The sequence below is a fragment of the Ascaphus truei genome, chromosome 8, assembly GCF_040206685.1.
Source record: "Ascaphus truei isolate aAscTru1 chromosome 8, aAscTru1.hap1, whole genome shotgun sequence".
Classification (NCBI taxonomy): domain Eukaryota; kingdom Metazoa; phylum Chordata; class Amphibia; order Anura; family Ascaphidae; genus Ascaphus; species Ascaphus truei.
Genome location: NC_134490.1, coordinates 62,496,244 through 62,518,541, shown reverse-complemented (window position 1 = coordinate 62,518,541; position 22,298 = coordinate 62,496,244). Strand labels below are relative to the sequence as shown.

Below are 22,298 nucleotides of genomic sequence, written 5' to 3'. Positions count from 1 at the left end.
TTGTTTCTGTCACGTGACGGCTGAGTGACACGAGCGGTTCGCCCAATGAGGGCGAACTAGCTCCATTACCTCACGGCCACGCCTCCAACACACCTCCCATCGCGTCTACCCCAAGGCCACAAACCTCTCCTGCTACAGGCGTGCGTGACGCTGCGCGAACGCTCGTGCGCACTAACTATGAATGCGGGCCTTAGTCAGTGTAACTCAGCAGCTACAATGTATTCATAAATTATGCAGGTCAAATTATCTATTGCTACAGTTTACAGCTCAAAGTGCTGGGAACATTTGCAACAAATTATCCCAAACAGGAAAGTGTTGCATAGATCTTGCACTGCTTGGGATGCTTTAAAATGGCATTAAGAGTAGGGGAAAATGAAAACAAGTCGCTATGATGTAATACTACAGAACAGATTATTTTTTTAGAACATACAATTTCACATGGTTTGCTGCCTTAAAGTGTATAGCCAGTAAATTTACTTTAGATGTAAAAACTAAAACTGAGATCACATTTAAAAGCCAGTAGCCTGGATTTATAATAGACAGGTCTTTATCTCCATAAAAGTCTTCCTACAATACAAGTTCCTTATACGTTATGGATACCAATCATGGATCAAACAGAGATTAAGCCACCGCCCTGCACTTTATTTCTAAGGGCTGTTATATACAGCATGCGGCCGTGCGTTCCTATGCGAACGCGCGTGCACGTGCCGCATGCTTTTCCTGTATATAGTGCCGGGAGCTGCAGGTAATGTATATGCGTGTATGTGTTGTGTAAGTAAGATTTTTTAAATTTAAAAAAAAGTTTAATAATTTTTTTTGTGTGTGTGTGCATTTATTCTTTCCACACACACACACACACACACACACACACACACACACACACACACACACACACACACACACACACACACACACACACACACACACACACACACACACACACACACACACACACACACACACACACACACACACACACACACACACACATTTGAGCGCAGGCGGCGGCGCGAAAAGATGAATTTCTTCATCTTCGCCGCTGCCTGTCGGCTCCCCTCTCCCTGCCGTGCGCGGCACTTCTATAGAAATCCGCGCACGCGCCTGGCACTATAGAATGTGCCTTATAGTACTGCTTCGGGCAATAGCGGGTTTTATTTCACACATGGCAGATCCATTCAGCAACATACATTCAGTGCACACTGGTACTTAGGATTGCTATACAGTTTCAGGCTGACCGTTTCTTTCAGAAACATAGCTCTACTAACAGAGCCCTGCAGATTTCACGTGTCCATATAATGTGGGGCCTCAACTGCAGAAGCAGGATTTCTCTATGGCCGTGGTTTCCAACCTGAAGTGAAATTCTAAGGAACGCCCAACCCTCTCTAATAGCAACTCTGCGGTCAAACGCATTGTAAATTCTTCTGTATTTGATGCAATTTTCAAATGACCAGAAGATTGCAGGGAGCGATTTAGGGATGCCCGGGGAACCCAAGGCTTCCTAGGAATATTGATTGAAAAACACTGCCCTTGGGAGTGGTTAAAAATGGGATGAAATGCAGGAGTAACATTAAAAAAAAAAAAAAACACTTGTAGCCTAAAAGAATGTTTTTTGTTTCATTACGTGACTATTCGTAAGATACTTTAGTTCAGGGGCAGCCAACTCCAGTCCTCAAGGGCCACCAACAGGTCAGGATATCCCTGCTTCAGCACAGGTGATTTTAAATCTTTTTCATCATTTCCAGATTAAGTTATCCAGCACTCATTTATCATTGCACCGAGATCGACCAACGTAGGAGTCCCAACCAGTATTAGATTCAATACAACTCGTATCTAAGATCTTATAAGTAGTGCTTGTTAATAACAGTCACCTTTTGCACTAAACGGTAAACATTTCTATGATGATTTGAAAGCATTTTCCCCCAACCAGCAAAGATCTATTTTTTTAAATTAATCTGTTATTTCCTACACTTGTTGCCCAAAGTATTAAAATAAATGAGGACAAGGAAAGTACATATTAATTTCCGTAAGACACAAGACCAAATACAATTAATGACCATTATCTGTTAAATAGAGTAACATTAAGAAATGAATGACATCAAGAAATAAAGTAAATCATTATTTTTCACGTTTATACTGAAAGTGTGTGTAAACATTGCAACATGGAGTTTTCAGGGGAGTTGTATTTCCCATGACTGCATCATCTAGTCTCCTGATCATAGAGGAAACCATTATTCTCGTTAGCCACATAATCCATAGTCCAAAGCTTCAGTGCATTTACTAAATACAGATTCAAATGCTCCAATTACGAGATAAGCAAACTAGATAGTTGTTTGAAAAAAGAATCCTACTTTGCTCCCATTCAGAAGGCATAGCGTGCGCAAGAGAAGTACAGTAACAAAGAGAAGCATCCATCAAAAGCAAAGTACTAAAGAGAACACAAGGGAGAAAGCCGTGCACAAATCAGAAGTCTTTTTTGAATGTTCAGACGTCTTGATGACAGAGTTTGCGTTACACTGGCACTTTGCTTCATCTATAAAGCCTTTCCAAGATCTCCCAATCAACTCAAGTCCAAGAGACCAACCCTTTGGCAAGCATTGGATGATGAAATCGTAGATCTACACAAAGCACTATGCTGATATAAAAGAAAGTTTGAGATACGCAGGAGGAGCAAGTGAAAGTATGTCAGCCCAGTGGGAGGGAAGGGGGGTTGTAATTGAATGGAAGAGAGGAGTTCAGTTGGGGGAAGGTGAAGCAGGAACAATGTTTATTTTGAATGTATACATACTTAGTATTTTGTATATTGTAACGCCAGATATTGATTTCATTTAAAAACCAGGTACAGATGGTTTTGCATAATGGGGTCAAGTAGAATGTACAGCACATTATTGGAAAACAATAACTGCATCGTTCTGATAAAGCATAAAATAAATAAATTTTAGTACACACAAATACAAAATATGGATATAAAAGGGAAGAGAATTAGAAATAACTTGCAGGGCACAATATACAAAAGTTATCTGCTCCATCACAAATTCCCATTACATAAAACCTAAATCTGTCAAGGCTTATTTAACAACTTGAAACACTAAAAAGCACCCACCTCCTTTTCATTAAATTATTAGATTAAAATCCAACAATTAGGCTGCAAAACCTGTACTTCCAATGAAAAAAGATCCTACCCCAAACAAACAAACAAATTGGAAGCATATAAAAAAGGGACAAAGTACAATGTATAAGAATAATCTATGGAAGATCTGGTGCCATTAATAAAGAATATACATATTTGTAAATCAAGCAAGATGGATTACACTTTTAAGAAATGAATTAATCTTACCTCGTTTCTTTCTCCTGTTTTGAACAAACTCTGAACTCCGTAGGCTGCTGGGAGCAGTTCGCCTGTATATGCTATTTCTTTTCATTGAATCAGTGTTGGGCACATACTCAGGCCTTCTGTAGGTCTCCTGCTCATAACTAAGTGGTTGCCCTGAGAAATGAGAACTTCTTCGATCATAAAAGTTTTCACATTGGATTTCCTTGAGACCGGACCTGTTCTTAGAGCTTTGAAAGTCGTTTGAATGAATAAACTCTTGAAATAACCCATCGCTTCCTTCTGGCGCACCAAGGTCCTCATAGGCCATTTCAGAAGCCTTTTGGTCCTCCGAGGAGCTTTCATACTTGTCTCTCTTCCCCTGTTCCTTGAGTTGCTTACCTTCATCTTCAGAACTCTCATAATCCACACTTTTTCCATCCAATGCTCTTCTGTCCATGTGCTGATCTTTGTCCTTTTGTTCACCGTTTTTTAGAACATTATCACTTTCTGCTGTATTAAAATAGAGTTCAACTTCATCAGGCGGATTGTACTCAAAATCATAGCCCATACGCTTAGAACAGCTCTGCGGCTCTACGTCAAAGTCTACAAAATTACTTCTCTCTGTCTTCCGGTCTTCACAATCGTCATCTGAAACGCTTTGATCCTTATACTGACTTGCAGCTGTCCTGTCCTCAATATCATCGCAATCCAAAGGCCTATAATCAGAACGCTGTGTATTATACTTCCTAGAATCAGAACCCTGTCTAGCATCCTTGAGTTCAATAGTTCCAGTTTCTATTTTCTCTCGTCGGCAATCCTCACCGTCTCGATTTGAAGTTCTACCTTTGCTATATGGAATTTCACCATACCTGCAAGAACTTGCATCAAAACTCTCCCCATTTGTATGACTGTTCTTCATCTTTCTATAATCCTTATGGTCACAATTACGCCTGTTACGATCCATATATTCTGTTGCTCTATAATCTCCACGAGGTTGGTCAGCGTTTATTTTCTCAACACTTCGGTTGGCAAAGTTACTATAACGTTCCATTTCTCTATCAGAATATTTGTCAAACTTTTCCCGATCATACTCTCTGTAATATTTGTCTTCGTTCATCCGGTGGGCATAACGAAAGTCCGATTTTCTAACAGGAGCATAGCGAGGGTTCATATCTCCGTGGTCAGGATATGAAGATCTGTAATCGTTCAGGTCATCATAAAAAGGTCTTCTGTCTTCACACCGACTGTCAACTGTCCTATATTTTCCAGAATTCTCGCTGGAGTTTTCCCAACGTTCATAATATTTGTCAGCGGTTTTCTTACCACTATAATCCTCGGTCTGCGATTTCCTGCAATAATCATATGGATCTTCCACTTTTCTGTATCCTCTGGGTATTCTGTCCTCCTTCCTGCCGTTTGTGTAATATCTCCCCTCCCTCGTGGATGAAGTGCTATAATCCTTAGCATAGCTCTGGTCGCGATAGAACTTTTCCGCTTCAGGAAAGTCCCGTTTCCCTAGATTCTGACAATCTTCATACTCCCAGCTTGGCTTGCGGTGGTCCTTTTTAGGAACTGCAGACCCATCTTTTGCAGTCCGGTATTGTTCATGCGGCTGTGCACTCATACTGGTGATTGGACGTTTCCCCAGCCCTACGCTGGCACTCTACTTTCCCAAGCCCATTGTTCACACACCACCCCGTGTGCTGCAGCCTGAAAACACTGTTTGTTGTCTGGGAAAGAAGAATCCATCGAGCTAGCTACAATTTGCCTGGCTGGATCTCTGTGTCAGTCTCTTTCGGCATACCTGGAGACACTCCCTTCTCTGTACGTTTGCACTGAAACTCAAACGCAGACTTTTTTTTTTTCCTTCTTTACCTTGAGTGGCCAATCGGCAAACCTCTGCTACCTCTCCCACCTGATTCCGGAATTAATTAGTAGCCAGGGTCACATGATCCGAGTCTTGATAAGTCCTTGAGTGTGATTGGGTAGGAGCTTCCCTATTTTGCATCTGAAGGCTGGGTTCTTCTCAGTGGCTGAACAAGCTTAACTACTTTGTTATGTTAAAATACTCAAGGAGGCAGACTACAGAGTATGGTATGTGAAACCGAGGTCCAGTGAGCGAGAATAATTCTTACATGACACAAAAGCAGGAATCTCAAAATGATTTAGCGGACAAGAGAAGCTTGAAAAGGGCAAGATGGTTTTAAATCTGACCGCTTGTCAGAGCTATTTCTTTTAATCTTCTTCAAATCAAGCTCCAATAGCCGCAAATTGTTGAGAAATAATGCATAAAAGCAAGAATAAAACCACTTTATTTATACTTTATGATTAAGGATAGCAAATACACAAAAAATAAGCGGCATCACTGTAAAAAAAATTATATATATTTATTCCTTTGGCTTCAATACATTACATGACACCTCAAACTACAGAATAAAATACACAAGGAATACACTTTTGTTTTGCCTGGGGCGTGTACATTATGTAACCATTCTAGGAGTGACAGAAACACATTCCTGGTCTTTCCCCTCAAGGTAATTTTTAAAGGGCACTAAAATGCTTGAGGAATGAATTGCAGCAATGACTAACTACTGAACAGGAACAACAGTGCATCACATGACCAAGTCATGATATAGAAATCAGTGATCGCACATGGGGGGGAGAAGATCGCACATGGGGGGGAGCAGATCGCACATGGGGGGGAGCAGATCGCACATGGGGGGGAGCAGATCGCACATGGGGGGAGCAGATCGCACAAGGGGGGGGGGCAGATTGCACAAGGGGGGGGGCAGATCGCACATGGGGGGAGCAGATCGCACAAGGGGGGAGCAGATCGCACAAGGGGGGAGCAGATCGCACAAGGGGGGAGCAGATCGCACATGGGGGGAGCAGATCACACATGGCATAAAGCTAATTTCCATGGCAATAAACAACCAAGAAATTAAAAGTATTCAACATTAATATGGGCTGACAGCATAGCTCAGTAATAAAAGGGTGAACTCCCCCTGTGCCTCTGGTAAGTCACTATACCTTCCTGTGCCTCTGGGACCAATAATTAATTCGATTTTATGTACAGTGCATGCTATATAATAAAACAATACCTATGTTTGATTATCTTCTAAGCCTCTCTGCTGCACATGTCTATTTTCACTAGACCTCTTTGCCTCCCAGTGAATGGGTTGGTTTGTAAGCGCTTTAAGGCAAATAACACCTTTGAACCAGCAGTGTAGGTCTCTGTACATACAAGATTGCAACAAACACTTGTGAGCTTGGTGTAAAGTTAAACTTTTCAAATGTGAAAAGGACCAAAGCAGGACTGGTTCTTCCGATAATGGTGTATAAAAATATACTATTGATTTGTAAACCAGCAATTTATTGTTTTCCTATTACACATTGTTGGTTTGACAGTTTTTGATGCACCTAATGTCTCCTGTGCAGGAATGTCTGTTGGGAACAGAGAAAATCCCGGGTCTGAAAGGTTTAAAACAGAAGCAAAATAGCAAAACAGCACAAGCTAAAAGTAGTGGACTGGTGCTCTCTGAACTCTGGGAATAAAGTAAAGTTAAGAAAACATGGACTTTATCTCAACTCGTACTGCTGCTGGTCATATTTGGAAGCGCCGGTTTTCACGTTCTTCACTTCATATTTAATAGAAAACTATTAAAAGCTATTTTGCGTAAATTGTAAAGCTGCAGCTCATGTAAAAATGAACACCTTGCATTGAGAATCATCTGGATGTTTACACAGTAACAGCAATACTTTCTTGGAGAGCAAAACATACTTTGGGGGTGGGGGGGGGTGGACTCAAAAATAGAAATGTACTAGGAGTTTAGAAGAAAGGACCATTCTAGAGCACAGTGTAGGACTAGCTCAGTGGCAATCTTTGAAGCACATGAGCTCAGTTTAAATCCCAGTGCCACCTCTGTGTTGTAACCGTGGGCAAGTCACTTGGTGCCATAGAGACCAAAGTTAGATGTAGACAGCGACTTGCTGTGTCTTCAAAATAGTCAGTACAGCACAGGCTAAAGTGTCCGTGCTATACAGGGAGAGGGAGGGGACGGGGGGGGGGGGGGAAGGGACGGGGGGGGGGGGGAAGGGACGGGGGGCGGGGCAGGGGAGAGAATGAGTTGAATACAGATCAGCCTCGAATGGTATCCATTCATCAACTACACCACCCTGTGCTGTTATCTCAATGTTATATCAATGTGTGTTATCAAATGGTAAAGGAACAAAATAATATATGAACCAGAAATCCTACCAAAGTTTAGAAGCGACATCATCGTTGTTATAGTTAAGTAAATCTACAAAGAAGAAGCAAAATAAACTGAAGCAAAGTATAAAAATCGACCAGACCAGCTTTGTCTAAAACCAACAACATTTACCAGTATGGGCAAATCACTGAATGCTCTTAAAGCTGCAGTTCAGTCAATATCCTGCATGTGTGTTTTTTTTAATAAATCAGTTCTGTAGTAAGAAAAAATACTTTTAGCATTTTCTGTTTTAAAAACAACAACTTTGAAAGACCAATTTTCTTGTATTCTATTTTAACAAGCATTTGCTAAGGCACTGCCCCTTCATGTCCTGTCACAAGCCCTGGCACACCCCTTTGTCAGCACTGCCCTCCCTCTTGCACATGTCAGTGTAGGAGTGCTCACGAATATTCATGAGCTTCCACTGACAGACTGAAGCAGAATATAAACAGATCCCTTCACTAATTATGTCACCAAATTTCGCAGATCAATACATGGAGAACGAATTGACCTGCAGCTATACAGTTCTTTAGGTAATTAGAGATTGCACACATGAAACTATTGAAGTAAAAAAATAAATAAAAATAAAAAATAAAAAAAAGACTGAACTGCAGCTTTAATGTTTCTTCTCATTCATCAGCACAATGGAAAAAAGCCATAGTTAAAAGGTGCAATTCGATTTTCTTTACAGAAAAAAAAAGAAAAGTTTGTCTTGCTTTATCTAAGGGTTCACACTCCTATACCCCCCCCCCCTCCCCCACACTAAAACTTCCTCGTGTTTTTGGAAATGGAAAAAAAACCATGCTGCCTGGGATAGAAGAACATGGCAGACAGAATGAGACTAAGCTTTAATTCCAGTTCAACGCTGTCACTGAGCTCCTGTGGGGGCAAGAGTGGGTTAAAAAAAAAACCCAGGGGATTCTGGCAGAGGAAATAGTGGCTACCAATAAAACTAATCATTTATAAATATGATATTTTTTGGACTAGATTGGGGGTAGCATTTGTAATTGGCTCCGGTTTGCTATGATTCACGGAGCTCAAAGTTCATCTTGAGTCAATTTGCAGTCACCCATAATATACTAAATTAATTGTAGCAATATTCGTCCTGTTTGTAAACATTATAACATCTCTATAGTTCAGTTTGGTCATGGCACTGCGCCTTTACCCAACCCTCTATGTACAAATACATCATTTAAACTGCCCCAGCAAGTAACACGGTAACTAAAAATAAAGTATTATATAGAACGGTTCCAAACAAGATGCAACATGTCTATAATATGGCAAAAAGAGACGGGGATGATACAAATCAACAAACAGAATCCAGCCAACTAGCCTGGACCTGTGGCGTCTATTTAATCAGTCAGGACAATATATTTGCATTAAGCCGCTTACTCATGTTCGGAACTGATGGCTGTAATGTTACGGATTATGTCACGTCCCCGGAAAACGTGCTACGTGTGGTATGTCATCCGTAAAATACGTTGCCTTCACATGGATTTCACATGCTGTTCCAGTGAAAGATATGGAAGCAATGTCCTTGTACAATATGCTTCAATAAAGACTTGGTGCTCTGATTAAATGTATGTGTATAAGAATGTTCCGGATAATTAGAAGTGTGTCAAACAAACGCATGGTGCATAGCATGAATAGTATCTTGTGATACTGGGTAATAATGTATTGTTTCTTTTTTTATTCTGTGTTGCAAGTATAAAATAATGACATTAATTAATGCTTTACATATATTTCTGATCAGGTACTCTAAGGAACAAGGAGTATAGAAAAGGGTTTTATTCAAAAAGGTTTGATGTTTCCGTATATACTTTCTCAAGCATATAATATACTGTAATACACACACACACACACACACACACTATTAGGATTCAACTAGCACAGTTTTGTCTGCACTCTTGTATGTGTATACAGTGAAATGATTGAGAAGAGATGAGAATCTATCCTTTTAAACCTACAGTATTAAATATATCTGATTGTCTCATTGCTCTCCCTCCCATGTAAAGGGACTGACCGCATCACATTTGAATTTCAGCTGCATCGTATTCTAGATCAGAGGTGACCAACTCCAGTCCTCAAGGGACACCGACGGGACAGGTTTTCAGGATATCCCTGTTCAGCACAGGTGGCTCAATCAGTGGCTCAAGAAGACAGGGCCGCCTGTGCTCTAGCAGGGACTGATTGAGCCACCTATACTGAAGCAGGGATATCCTTAATACCTGGCCTGTTGGGGGCCCTTGGGGACTGGAGTTGGACATGCCTGTTCAATATGTTCTCCCGAGTTCTTCAATCCAAGCATGATTCTTTAAAAAAGGGACTTCCTGCCACGTAAGAAGTTTCAAAGTATTTTAGGTGGGGGCTTGGCTGACAAGCGCCCCCACATTCCTAGATGACCATAGAAATTACAAATTGCATTGTTTCTGAAGAAACATTGTTGCTTTTTTACAGTGGTTACATTAGTGAGTTCTTAAAAAAATATATATATATCCTACTAGGGATTGCACCTTCAAAAGCAGAGGGCTTTCTTCAAGCGGGTATCAGGTTATTTTGTTGTCCCAGCGTGGAGGTCTGTGTCAGTGAAGCCAGGGCCGCCGACGACTTTCCCCAGGCCCTGGATTAAAGTCTCCACCTGAGCATTTTCTGTCGACAGCTTTGCGAGTCCCCCTCCTCTCTCGCTCTTTTTTTACACTCCCCCTCATACTACATATCTCTCACTCCACCCACCCCATATTTCTCCCCGACTCTCCCCCTGTAACTCTCCTCCCATTCACTCACCCCCTCACACTGTTCTCCCTTCTACTCTCCCCACTGTATTTCTCTCCCCCCCCGCCCCCGCTACCTCCACTCTCCCTCCCACTCACTTCCCTTCCCTCCCCCTCTCCCTAAGAATCTTACCTGTGGGAAGGCCTCCGGTCAGAATGGGCCCGACGCGGAGGGAAGCTGGGGTCCGATACGGGAAGTTGGGCCCAACTTCCAGCATCGGAGCGCCGCCTGGGCCCCCTGAAGCCTGGGACACGTGTCTCTGCTCTCCCGTTTTGTACCACTATGGAGGTTATTTCTTCCCTCTTGTGTTGTAATTCTATAGGTGAAGTTACTGTACAACGCAAAGAAGCCTTTAAAAGGACAGGTTTTGAGCAAACAAATAGGCATCAGCATTTCATCCCATCATCTATGTGGGAACCTCCCTCAAACTCTATCTACTTCCTGTGTAGTCATGTGTGATGTGATGTAAACAAATCCTTTTTTACACCCAATCATTTTCAGATATTTTTTCATCAAGAAGTGCAAATTATTCAACAAAGTACAGTAGCGCCAATTTGGTGCCATCGCGTGAAAACCCCATTAGAATAAGAATAACCCCATTAGAATAAGAGCCTAAGACAGTGGTTTCCAACCTTATTTTTTTAGTTAAGCAACCATACAGGAGATTCTGAGGAACCTCAACCCTCTCTAATAGCGCGTCTGAGATCAGTTGCATTGTAAGGAACCCCAACCCTCTCTAATAGCGCCCCTGAAATCAGATGCACTGTAAGGAACCTCAACCCTCTCTAATAGCACGTCTGAGATCAGATGCATTGTAAGGAACCCCAACCCTCTCTAATAGCGCGTCTGAGATCAGATGCATTGTAAGGAACCCCAACCCTCTCTAATAGCACGTCTGAGATCAGATGCATTGTAAATTCTTCTGTATTTGGTACAATTTTCAAATGACCTGAAAATAGCAGGGAGCCTTTTAGGGGTGCACGGGGAAACCCTGTTTAAAAACACTGGCCTAGGAATTCCAGCAAACATGAAATAGGTGTAAATAAACCCACAAACGTATTCATCTGTATCACGACACCCAGTAAATCTAATGCTTATATAGAAATATTATTTTACAAGCATGCAAACATTCAAAAACAAAAACAAAAAGTACTAATTTAAATCAGCAAAAAAGGAGAAAATAAAAACAAAAAATGTCTCAATATATTCTAACTAAACAGCTCATTGCTGTGACCTGTGATATATGGAAATTCCAACAACCAACAATTTACTGGGTTACACAAGCAGCCAAACCCCCCCCCCCCCACTGTTCTATTCCAGTATAATAATTACACGATACATGAACAATACCTGTTCCCTGTTTAGATGCAATGAGGATAATCTGACTGACGAGAGTGGACAGTTTTACCAACGGGAAAGCCAAGATCTGCCAGAACGTCCAATTTGTGGTAATGTTTAAAGACATGTTAAAGACGAGGAAAGAAAGAGGGAAAAAAAACCAGCTAAGCACAAAAATGGGGAAATAGCGTGAAAGCAAAAAACAAAACAGATACAAAATAAAGGAAAAATAAACAATGAGTAGCTAAACTTCAAAGAATGGCTTCAAAAAAAAATCAAAGCACACAATTACTCAAAATAATCATTCTGCACCAGGAAATATAGTTTCGTTGTCCCAAAATGATAAAGAACACAATTAGTTAAATCAAAATTGCACACAGATACAAAAAAGAAATAAAAGGGGCCTGTTAAAAGCTTTGACCAACAAAGTACAGTATGAAATATAGAAATGAATCTAAAGAAGTAAAGCCAGAGAGATGAGAAACACCTAACTTTGCTGAGCAAGTGCAGGATGAGCAGTGAAGTGGACGCGAGAGGAGAATGTAGAGAGAATGTGAGAAAGTTTTGCCCAATCACCTAGAATTAGCACTTCTGCAAGAGCCGACATTTCACTTAAAGGCGTATTTCATTTTTGAGGTCCCTCCTGAATACAAATATGCGCTTAATAAAAGCAAATATCTGCGCTTCCAGCTACTCTGACCTTTTGCTGCTTAGAGAATAGAGCCAAAAATATATAATCGTTTGCAGACAGTAACGAACACTCCCAATGCCCTCTAACTCTCAGGGAAGCCACAGAAAGAACATCACGTGTTGGGTGGGCAGGTGCAACACAAAAACATCAAAGGAATTATGAGATGCGCCAGTTTTTTCCTACACAGACCTCTCATTTATTTAGGTCGTCGTCACTTTTTTGCTCACTGTAACGTATATAACGTGTGGTTGGAACCTATCCCAGAGTCACATTGCAAGGCCAGAATAACCAGGCTCACACCGATGAGACCCAAAACCCAAAAGGTTTAAAACAGCCGTCTAGGAGTAGGTAAACTGGCTTTGCACTTCTTTAACCCCTGTGTAATCCGGCAGGCATAAGCTCATCGTGATCCATGTTAAAATAATGGACATGAAGTTAAAGGCTTACACTGTGCTCATTTGCATGTTCTTACCCAGAATCCCTTTCAGCAGTGGAAGCATTGTATGCCAAGAGATAATGGGGAAAGGCAGGCACTTTAAAGGGTGAATTTGTGTTTTTCACCCCCCCCCCCCCCACCCCCACCAAAAAAAAAAAAAACTTGAAATGCTACATTAATCACACATGATGGCAAGAAGGGTATTCTGTGAGGGACAGACAGAAATGTTTCCTCTCGTGTTACAGCAGCTCGTGTGGACATTTTATAAATGCTAATGTTCAATCCCCTTCTGTGTTGCAAGTTCCTCCAGCAGTGACGGTGTTAAACTCTGTCCTTCACAAAACTCACTAAGAAAACTTGGGAGGAACAAGAGGGGCAGCTATTGGCCTTACAGCATTTCCTGGTGTCGTGGAAACCGTTCAAATAATCCTCGTAGCCGAAGGTTTAACAGATAAAACCAGGACACGAAAAAAAGAACGACATTCATGGAAGGAACAGAATGATATACATCGAGATCCTCTGAAGGGCCAAATATATCTACCATATATCTTTACATGTAAAGGTTGCACACCTGTCAGACATGTGAGTGTGCTCACAAGCGGTGGTGTTATTTGCTACATTTAACACGCATGACATTTAGATGGCATTCCACTATGTGAAACGCAACTTTAAGGTGGGAACGATATGACAGGTCTGACAGCTTCACCGATATGCTAATTACAAGCAGCGGTCCCTGCATTCATACTATCATGCGCACAGTTATCCACCTGCTAAAAATGTGTGTATGCCTCATACTGTAAGCGTGCCAGTTCCATGATCAGGTGTGTGCTGGCGACAAGCATGTGGGGAAGGGCCGGCATGACGTCAAATCTCTGAAGTCTTTGGCTTACTCAGAATCACGGTGGGTCTTCAGCAGGGGTGGGCAACTCTAGTCCTCAAGGGCCACCAACCGGACAGGTTTTCAGGATATCCCTGCTTCAGCACAGGTGGCACAATCAGACCGAGCCACTGATTGAGCCACCGGTGCTGAAGCAGGGATATCCTGAAAACCTGACCTGTTCATCATGGCCATTGAGAACTGGAGTTTCCCACCCCTGCTGTAGCAGCAACAATCAGTATGATTTCATTGAATAGAAAGCGCCTGTATCTGTATCTCCCTCAGATGGGAAGGATTTTAAAAGACTGAATGTCATCTCTAACTGATTGAGCCACCTGCGCTGAAGCAGGGATATCATGAAAACCCGACCTGTTGGTGGCCCTTGAGGGCTGAAGTTGCCCACCCCAGGTCTACAGCATAGGATGGCAGGGTGACCTCTAAGAAATACGCAATTCCTAGAAATAGAGTGCTATGAAATGGTTAATTTGAAATGGATATATAAAATGTCAAGTAAAAACTCAAATGAAACAGAACCCCCCCCCCCCATACCTTACCCCTCCCCAAGAACAACCATTGTTTATTAACACAGCATGAACAAAGTGAAGAAAAAAACGCGGTGCTGCTCCAAAGAGCTTACAATCTAAACATTGATGTCAACGGCATATGCAGATAAAGCTGCTGGCCCCAAGAGAATGCAATTGTTTCACGTGAATTATCTAGACATTATGTTGACCCAACTGCTGCCAGAGGAGCCGGCTGAGAATTACTTTGCAACAGGCAGCAGAGTTTTTATTATTATTTTTTAATCTACACCTTATGCCCTTTTTAATGAGTTTTAAAATACTGTTAATCCTTCGATTTCTATAGCAGGCTTTAATTATCCCACACCCCAGCAGTGCAAGATCTTTGTAACACTTTCCTTTTTGTGATAATTTGTTGCCAATATTCCCAGCAGTTTGAGCTGCAAACTGTAACAATAGATAATGTTACCCTAGTAATATAAGAATACATTATAGCTGCTGAGTTACACTGACTGCCTTTAAGTTTTAAGCCAATCCTTCAGCCATTTAGTTAACCCTGGAAAGCAGGATTTTGCCGATTGATCACGGGAGAACGAATAGATCGTTCATTTAGGTAATTAGTTATCAATAAGATCATCAAAGGCTGCATATATTTAAAAAATAAAACAATGACACTGACTTTCAACTTCAATTGGCTTGACCCTAAAAACCACAAAATCCAGATACAACTCAAGTCACTTAACCTATCACAACTCATTTCCCAACCCACACGGATAAACCTGAAATCGCACAACCATTCCTTGCTGGACTGGATTCTTTCCTCAAACCCCAGCAGAATCCAATCCTCTGGCATCCTTCCTGATATTTTCAGTGACCATGCAATAGTGTGCTGTGTAAGGAAAATTAAACCACCCCATTCAAGCCCTAAAGTTCTCCTCACTAGAACATTTAAAAACTTTAACCCACAACAGTTTCTGGATGACCGTACCAACTGCCCATGGCACAGAATCGATTTAATTCCCGACCCCGATTCTGCACTCGACTATTTCCAATCCGAGTTCTTAAAACTCTGCGATACCCATGCTCCACTACGCAAAATAAGGGTACGTAACTTTTTGAGACTCGAAAACTGGATTTCCCAAAACAAACTGTTTTTAAACACTGACAAGACTGTAACAATGGTATTTGGGACCAAGACTACATTTTTAAAGCTGCCAGCGACTGAGCTCCAGATTAGAACCAACGCTTACACCACCCTAACCCCTGTCACTAGTTTTAAATACCTGGGCATATGGTTTGACTCACACTTAACATTTGGGATGCACATTAATACCCTGACAACCAAGACCTATGCCAAACTAGGGGTACTTTACAGGAACAAATCCTCCCTAAGTCTCCTGGTCAGAAAGCATATCGCACAGCAGATGCTAATGCCAATTATTGACTATGGAGACATAGTATATGGCTCGGCACCTCAAACCCACCTTAGCAAACTTGACACCCTCTACAATTCAATTTGTCGTTTTGTTCTCCAATGCAACTACAACACACATCACTGTGAAATGCTCAAAGAACTAGATTGGTCATCACTCGAGTCTGGGTGCAAAGTTCACCTTTCCTGTCTTGCCTTTAAATTCTTTATGGGCAAGCTACCCAGCTACCTGAACAAGCTCCTCACCCCTACCACATGCAGCACCTATCACCTGAGATCAGACTCCAAAAGACTGTTCATGGTCCCAAGGCTCAACAAAGTATCCGGCCGCTCCTCCTTCTCTTACCGTGCACCCCGAGACTCTCACATCCATCTTTCAAATCTAAGGCTGTCTCAAATTTTAATCTGGTCTGTAACTCTTTCATACGCCCATAATATATATTTTCTTTAACTGTGCACGCAATGTCTTGTATATAATGTATACCCTGTTCATTTATGTAACTGTATTTGTAACCATGTATTATTTGTCTTAACTCTGTGCCCAGGACATACTTGAAAACGAGAGGTAACTCTCAATGTATTACTTTCTGGTAAAATATTTTATAAATAAATTTGAAGCAGGGGAGTCTAGTTCATATCCCAGAACCGGCTCCTTGTGACCACATGCAAAGTCACGACGTTTTAGTGCTTGAGGCATAGGGAGATAGTGTAAGCTCTTTGGGGCAGGAACTGTGCATGTAAAATTATATGTTGAATGCTGCATACCGCACAGTTGTTAAAAGCACTTTGACTCCCAATGGAAGAAAAGCGCTATATGAAATAACGTTATTAAATAAGGAGGTATTATTTCAAATGTTTCATTTAAAAAAAAAATGAAATGGCTATAGTACGATGATAAAGGTTTGCTAGGGCTGTTTTGGATACATATTCTGCCTGCTGGGGAAGAATGCAGGGTTTCCATGGAGGTGTGAACACACCAACTCAGAAAGGTATTGTTATCCTTAACTGCCTCACCAGAGCAATAATGTGTCACCAGCTGTGGAAACGGAGACTTGTAAGTGGGAGGGAAACTATTGGGTCACATTCTACAGTGAGTCAAATGCAGTAACAATAGCAACAGCTTGTGTGTAAAGGGTGTGAGCTGATATTTGGGAAGACAAAAAGTAGGATGAGAGCAGAGAACGCCAGAGTTCCATAAGGAGGAGCATTCTCAGTACAAACATGTAACAATTCAGACAGCTAGACCAGTAAAATCTGTGTATAAAGAAAAGCTTTATAGAGAAGCAAGTGCCCGTTCTGTTATCACCTCTCAAAATGCCACATGGTCAGTGAATGAACCAGTGGAAAACTGGGTCAGATATGTACTAAAGCAGCAAAATAACCTGTGGGTGCCCTGAAAAATTCAAGCACATCAACAAGAAATAGTACATATGCAGATTATGATTTTAGGAACGGGACTGGGGCTAGTACTGGAAATGGATGCATGGTTTTGTTCAATCACATTTCTTTATTTAAAGCTGAAGTGTTTATTGTAATTTTAAATATAAATCACATTTTCTTTTTTAGGGCTTTCTACAAAAACACCTCTGCATAAACTACAATATTCACCTTACCGAGGTATCTTAAACAGTTTAACAACGTGGCCTTTCAGAGATTTACTATATAGCCCTTTTAGCTGCGACTCCGGTTACACTGCCCTACAAATCTAAAACAATTAACAGAGCAAGTGTTCAGCAACAAGAAGTTCATTTTCCCTGCAAGTAACCCTTTGCAGAGCCAACAGCAAACAGCTATTGCATTTGCAGCGCTGTTGTACCTAGCTGCGCTGCTCAGGTAAGGATAAAAGGCCTAACAACTCAAATGAACTAAATACATCTGAAGTCAGATGAGTAGTGAGCATGCATGTGGTAGTATCTACATTCAATAACTTCTGCAGGAGCAGCATTGAACTGAAGGACTTTAATAAACCTGCTATACACCATGCAGTGTGTTCACATTCGTCCTACTCTCTACTTCCCATGCTGCTTGATTGCTTTCATCTCACAGTGATATTTTCAACGAAGGTGAATAGTTGCACGGGAAATGTCCATTCTATTTAATCTCTGTCTCCGTAGTTAGTGTGTAAAAACATGCACGTTATAAAATAAAATCGATCACTCAACAATGATGGAAACTAAATAGCCCTACCGGAAATGTACGTAAAAACAAAGACTCTACCCGCTCAGAAAAATGGAGAATTGTTTTAAAAAACGCAGTCAGACATGTTATTGACATACTAAATTAGCTTAGTTTAGGCAGACAGGTAACGAAGACAAAAACTGAAATAGCAATCCTACCTCTCAGCTGCTGAAGCTCCAAATCCAAACTTTCCATGTTCGAGTCACAAAACTCCAAGTTCTCAAGAGTCTCTGCTCTTGTCATCTCATCTTGATCTTCCTCGAGCATTAAGCTGAGCTCCTCACGCATCTTTCTGTAAACCTCCAGGTCTCGTTCTATATCTTCAATTTTCAAGAGTAAGAATGGGCACGGAGAACTTTGCCCGTTGTCAAGCTGATTTAAACCCTCTTGTGTTGTATCTACCGCATCCTGAATATTGGACAAGTTTTCGTTCGGCGAGTCCATTCTTGGCTGTGGTTTTGGTGACGGCGTGTTTCTTTGGTTGCACGCTGGAGGTAGTGGAGCTGGCCTGGAGGGTTTGACAGAAAAAGCAGGGGACGTACTCTGTGTGTATTCACTTCTATGTGGACCACGTCTGACAGATAAATATGTATTTGAATTTGATCTAAGATGAGGTCGAGGGGGTGGGGGCCTTAAAAATCTTCTTTTATCTGGTGATTTCTGGAGTTTGGAAAGCTGTGGCAACCCACTAATAATGTCCATTTCAGAGCTGTAATCCAGTATCGAAAAATGTCTTGAAACCTTATCTCCCTCTGCTCCTGGGGTGGAGAGGCTCTTTTCAAACTGGGAAAGCTGCTCAGATAGTTTGGAGTCCAAGTCAATTAATTCAGATCCACTGCTTTCCATGTACATTGCATTAGATGGACTATCTGATCCTGTTGACCATGAGTCTGGCCAAGTGTTAGGACTTTCATGTTTACCATTGAAATTAGAAGAACAACCTTTTGATTTCTGCCTCTGATCCTCTACCCAGTGTACAATGTCTTTGTAGGGAATACTTTGTTTTTTATTGCTTTTAGACCCTTCCGATAAGCTGTTCTGAGAATGAGGTATCTCATTATCTTTCACAGAAGAGGAAGCTATTTTTGAAGACCACTTCTCTTGCGCCCCAGCAGATGCACGGATTCTGCCTCTCCTGTCAAACTGCTCTGCAATAAATGCATTGCCTTTTCTCGGTTTGTGGACAGGTGGTTGTACACTTGGAGGACTATACATCTTAGTCTGTGGACGAGGAGGTAGCTGGGGTTTTGAAGACATGTAATTTATATCCTCAAAGTCATCTGGGAGCATTTCTTTATTGCTTTTGAAATGTGGTCTTTGCCTTTCCTGATTTTTCTCAGATTCACCAATTGTGAAAGATGAATTGTCTTCTTTGTGAACCACATCCCAATAAGGTGGACTTGTTCCAGTGTGGGTATACTGGGAGGATACGTCAGAATAGGGCACAGGCTCATGTGGAGCAGTGCTGTTCTTGGTTTCTACTGGGTACTCCTCACAGGAAGCATTTTCTACATTCTCCAATTTCACAAACCTGTATGGAAAAATACCCCTTTTTCCATACAATTCCCCTTCTAGCCAGCCATCCTCTAATGTGCTAATAACCCTAATCCTGTCTCCCACATCGAAATCAAGCTCCCTCTGCTCCAAAGCTTGAAATTTGTAAAGAGCAATTCCATAGGTCCCCTCTTGCTCCTCATCATCTTCCAGTTTTTCCTTTTCCTCTTTTCCTCCAGTAGGGAATCGAGTTACACCAGACAAACTACCATCCTCCAAGCCCTCACAATTGTCAGATATATTTGAATTATCTGCGATCCTGAGAGGGTTTAACAGTTCCACAAAGCCTTCAGGGAAAATGCCCCTTCTGCCATTCAGTTCTCCCTCAAACCAGCCATGCTCTGGAACTCCAGTAATGGTAATAAGGTCTCCTTCTCGAAAGTCTAGCTCCTCTTCCATTTGTGCAGACAGTCCTATAATGGCTCTTGCCTGACCTAGGGCATTGCTAGGGAGCTCCAAGATCAAACTTTGACAAAGCTGGCGGCTCCTGGATGAGAGGAAGAACTCCTGAATGCATGATAATGGGAAAAAACCCTTTGAACCCCAACAATTCCTTCCCTGAAGCCAACTGGATGCCAATGATCCCTCGAGCACCACCAGATCCCCTGCAGGAAAACAGGACGACCGTTAATAAATCACCTTCATTTAGTGCTGAAGCAGTTTCATTTTATTTCCATTGCAAAGGGGGGAGAAGCATTGATTCAAACTATAAATCATAGACGTTAAGAATGTATGTTTGTCATATACATGTAGTTCGTAATAGGATGTTAAAAAAAAAAAAATAATAATCCTTAAATTAGGTAAAAAAAAAAAAAATTCTGAGGGCAATGATTTGAAACGCAGACAAAAGGTAATAAAAGGTAATGCAAAAAAAATAAATGTATTAAATACTATGAAAAGTACCTTTGTCTGTGTTGAGTGCTGGGTGACATTGTGTATTACTACCCAGCCACCTGAACAAAATCCTCACCCCTACCACATGCAGCACTTATCACCTGAGATCAGACTCCAAAAGACTGTTCATGGTCCCAAGGCTCAACAAAGTATCCGGACGTTCCTCCTTCTCCTACCGTGCACCACAAAACTGGAACAACCTACCAGAGACTCTCACATTCACCACCAGTTTAAGTTCTTTCAAATCTAAGGCCGTCTCACATTTTAACCTGGTCTGTAACTGTTTCATACGCTCATAATATATATTTTCTTTAACTGTGCATGCAATGTCTTGTATATAATGTGTACCCTGTTCACTTATGTAACTGTACTTGTAACCATGTATTATTTCTTTTACTCTGTGCCCAGGACATACTTGAAAACGAGAGGTAACTCTCAATGTATTACTTCCTGGTAAAATATTTTATAAATAAATAAATAAATATTACATATACTGTATCTGTTTGTGGAGATTTTGTCTCAGAGTATCCCCTGGTCTTCCGAGCACCAACTCTGTATTACTTGCTTTAAGGATCATTGGTTTTACTTTTAATAGTGCTGTCTAAAGTTGATATCTACCGTATATAGTATCACTTTAATCAGTAATTGTATGTGTTGTCACAGTACTCCTTTAGCAAATATTAGCCAAACGATGCCCTCTGCTGGCAAAGCCAAGCAAACTCCTTTGTTATATCACTTACCGGTATTCGATTGACAATTATTGTCACAACTTTTTTATTTTGGAATTTGACAATTATTGTCACAACTTTTTTATTTTGGAATTTAACAATCTTATTTTACAATCGTAACCAAACTACCAATACAGAAAATATAGTGTTTGCAGCTGTTCCAGTGCGAATGTTTTTTTTCCCCCCAAAGAATACTGGCAAGTATTACTCATAACTACCCAAGATGTCTGATAACCAATTTCAGTTATTCTGTACAGTAGCTACACTTCCTATGGGAACATGCCTCTTCTGTAAAAAGGCCTATCCTAGGTCAGGCGAGTGTTCGAGAAGGAGAAGAGGTTCAGAAATAATCCACCTGATCTCTAACATCTTAGGTCAAACAAATAAGAGAGATAACATACTCCCTATTCTAGTCATTGACTAAGATTCCACCAGAGAAAACAATGAAATTGCGTTCCCAAACATACTGAGAGAGTGGAGCATGTAGGACTATCTCACTGCACACAGCTGCCATCTGGGTGATTCTCCTTTACTATTTCCGTCACTTTCATTTGTGTCCGAGTGTGATTGTGGTTGCTCTTGTGAAATTCCAGTTAACTACTATAAAGATGGCACATGCTCGATGACTGTGTTTTTAGCATTGTAAGAATTTGGGTGTATTCTGTTTTACTGGGAGCAGCCTCTCCAACCAAGAACAACACCTTATGGAGACTCCTGGGACTATGTAATATATATCATGTATGGGAACACTCCTTAGATGGAATAGAGCAGGGGTAGGCAACTCCAGACCTCAAAGGCCACCAACAGGTCAGGTTTTCATGATATCTCTGCTTCAGCATAGGTGTCTCAATCAGTGGCTCAGTAGAAGACTGAGCCACTGATTGAGCCACTGATTGAGCCACCTGTGCCGAGGCTGGGACGGATTGATCCACCTGTGATGCAGCAGGGATATCCTGAAAACCTGACCTGTTGGTGGCCATTGTTGCACTGACAACTTTGTTCCATTAGTGACCTGAGCAGGTGAGAGATGGTGTATTGTAGATAGAAGAGGAGCTATTTCCCAGAACAGATTTTTGTTTTAGATCTCATCCTTGTGGGTATTATCCAACTGAACTCAGATCTTAACTACATCTATATCCAACTTTACCAAAAATAAATGTGTTCAATACAATATGTAGGACCATATTCACCAAGTAGTGCTAAGTCATAAGGGCACCTTATCACCCATTTGGGTTAGGTGCCCTGTAACTTAGCACTGCTTAGTAAATATAGTGGTTAGTAAATAGTGCGTTAAATAGGAGTTTATTTGGTATGTTA

The 22,298-nt window shown here is 41.3% G+C and overlaps 1 protein-coding gene across 3 annotated transcripts in view; it reads right to left on the bottom strand.

The window, feature by feature from the left end:
* DNMBP (dynamin binding protein) overlaps positions 1 to 22,298 on the bottom strand; it is an 87,227-nt gene that overhangs the window by 40,488 nt on the left and 24,441 nt on the right. Inside the window, exon 4 of one of the 3 annotated variants that reach the window (XM_075612294.1) lies at positions 17,964 to 19,964. The exons of 1 other annotated variant lie outside the window; for it this stretch is intronic. In XM_075612294.1, coding sequence (XP_075468409.1) covers positions 17,964 to 19,964 — 2,001 coding nt within the window. Of the gene's footprint in view, positions 1 to 3,334; positions 5,238 to 17,963; positions 19,965 to 22,298 lie in introns of those variants that run through there. One more of the 3 variants, XM_075612295.1, reaches the window with a different exon arrangement.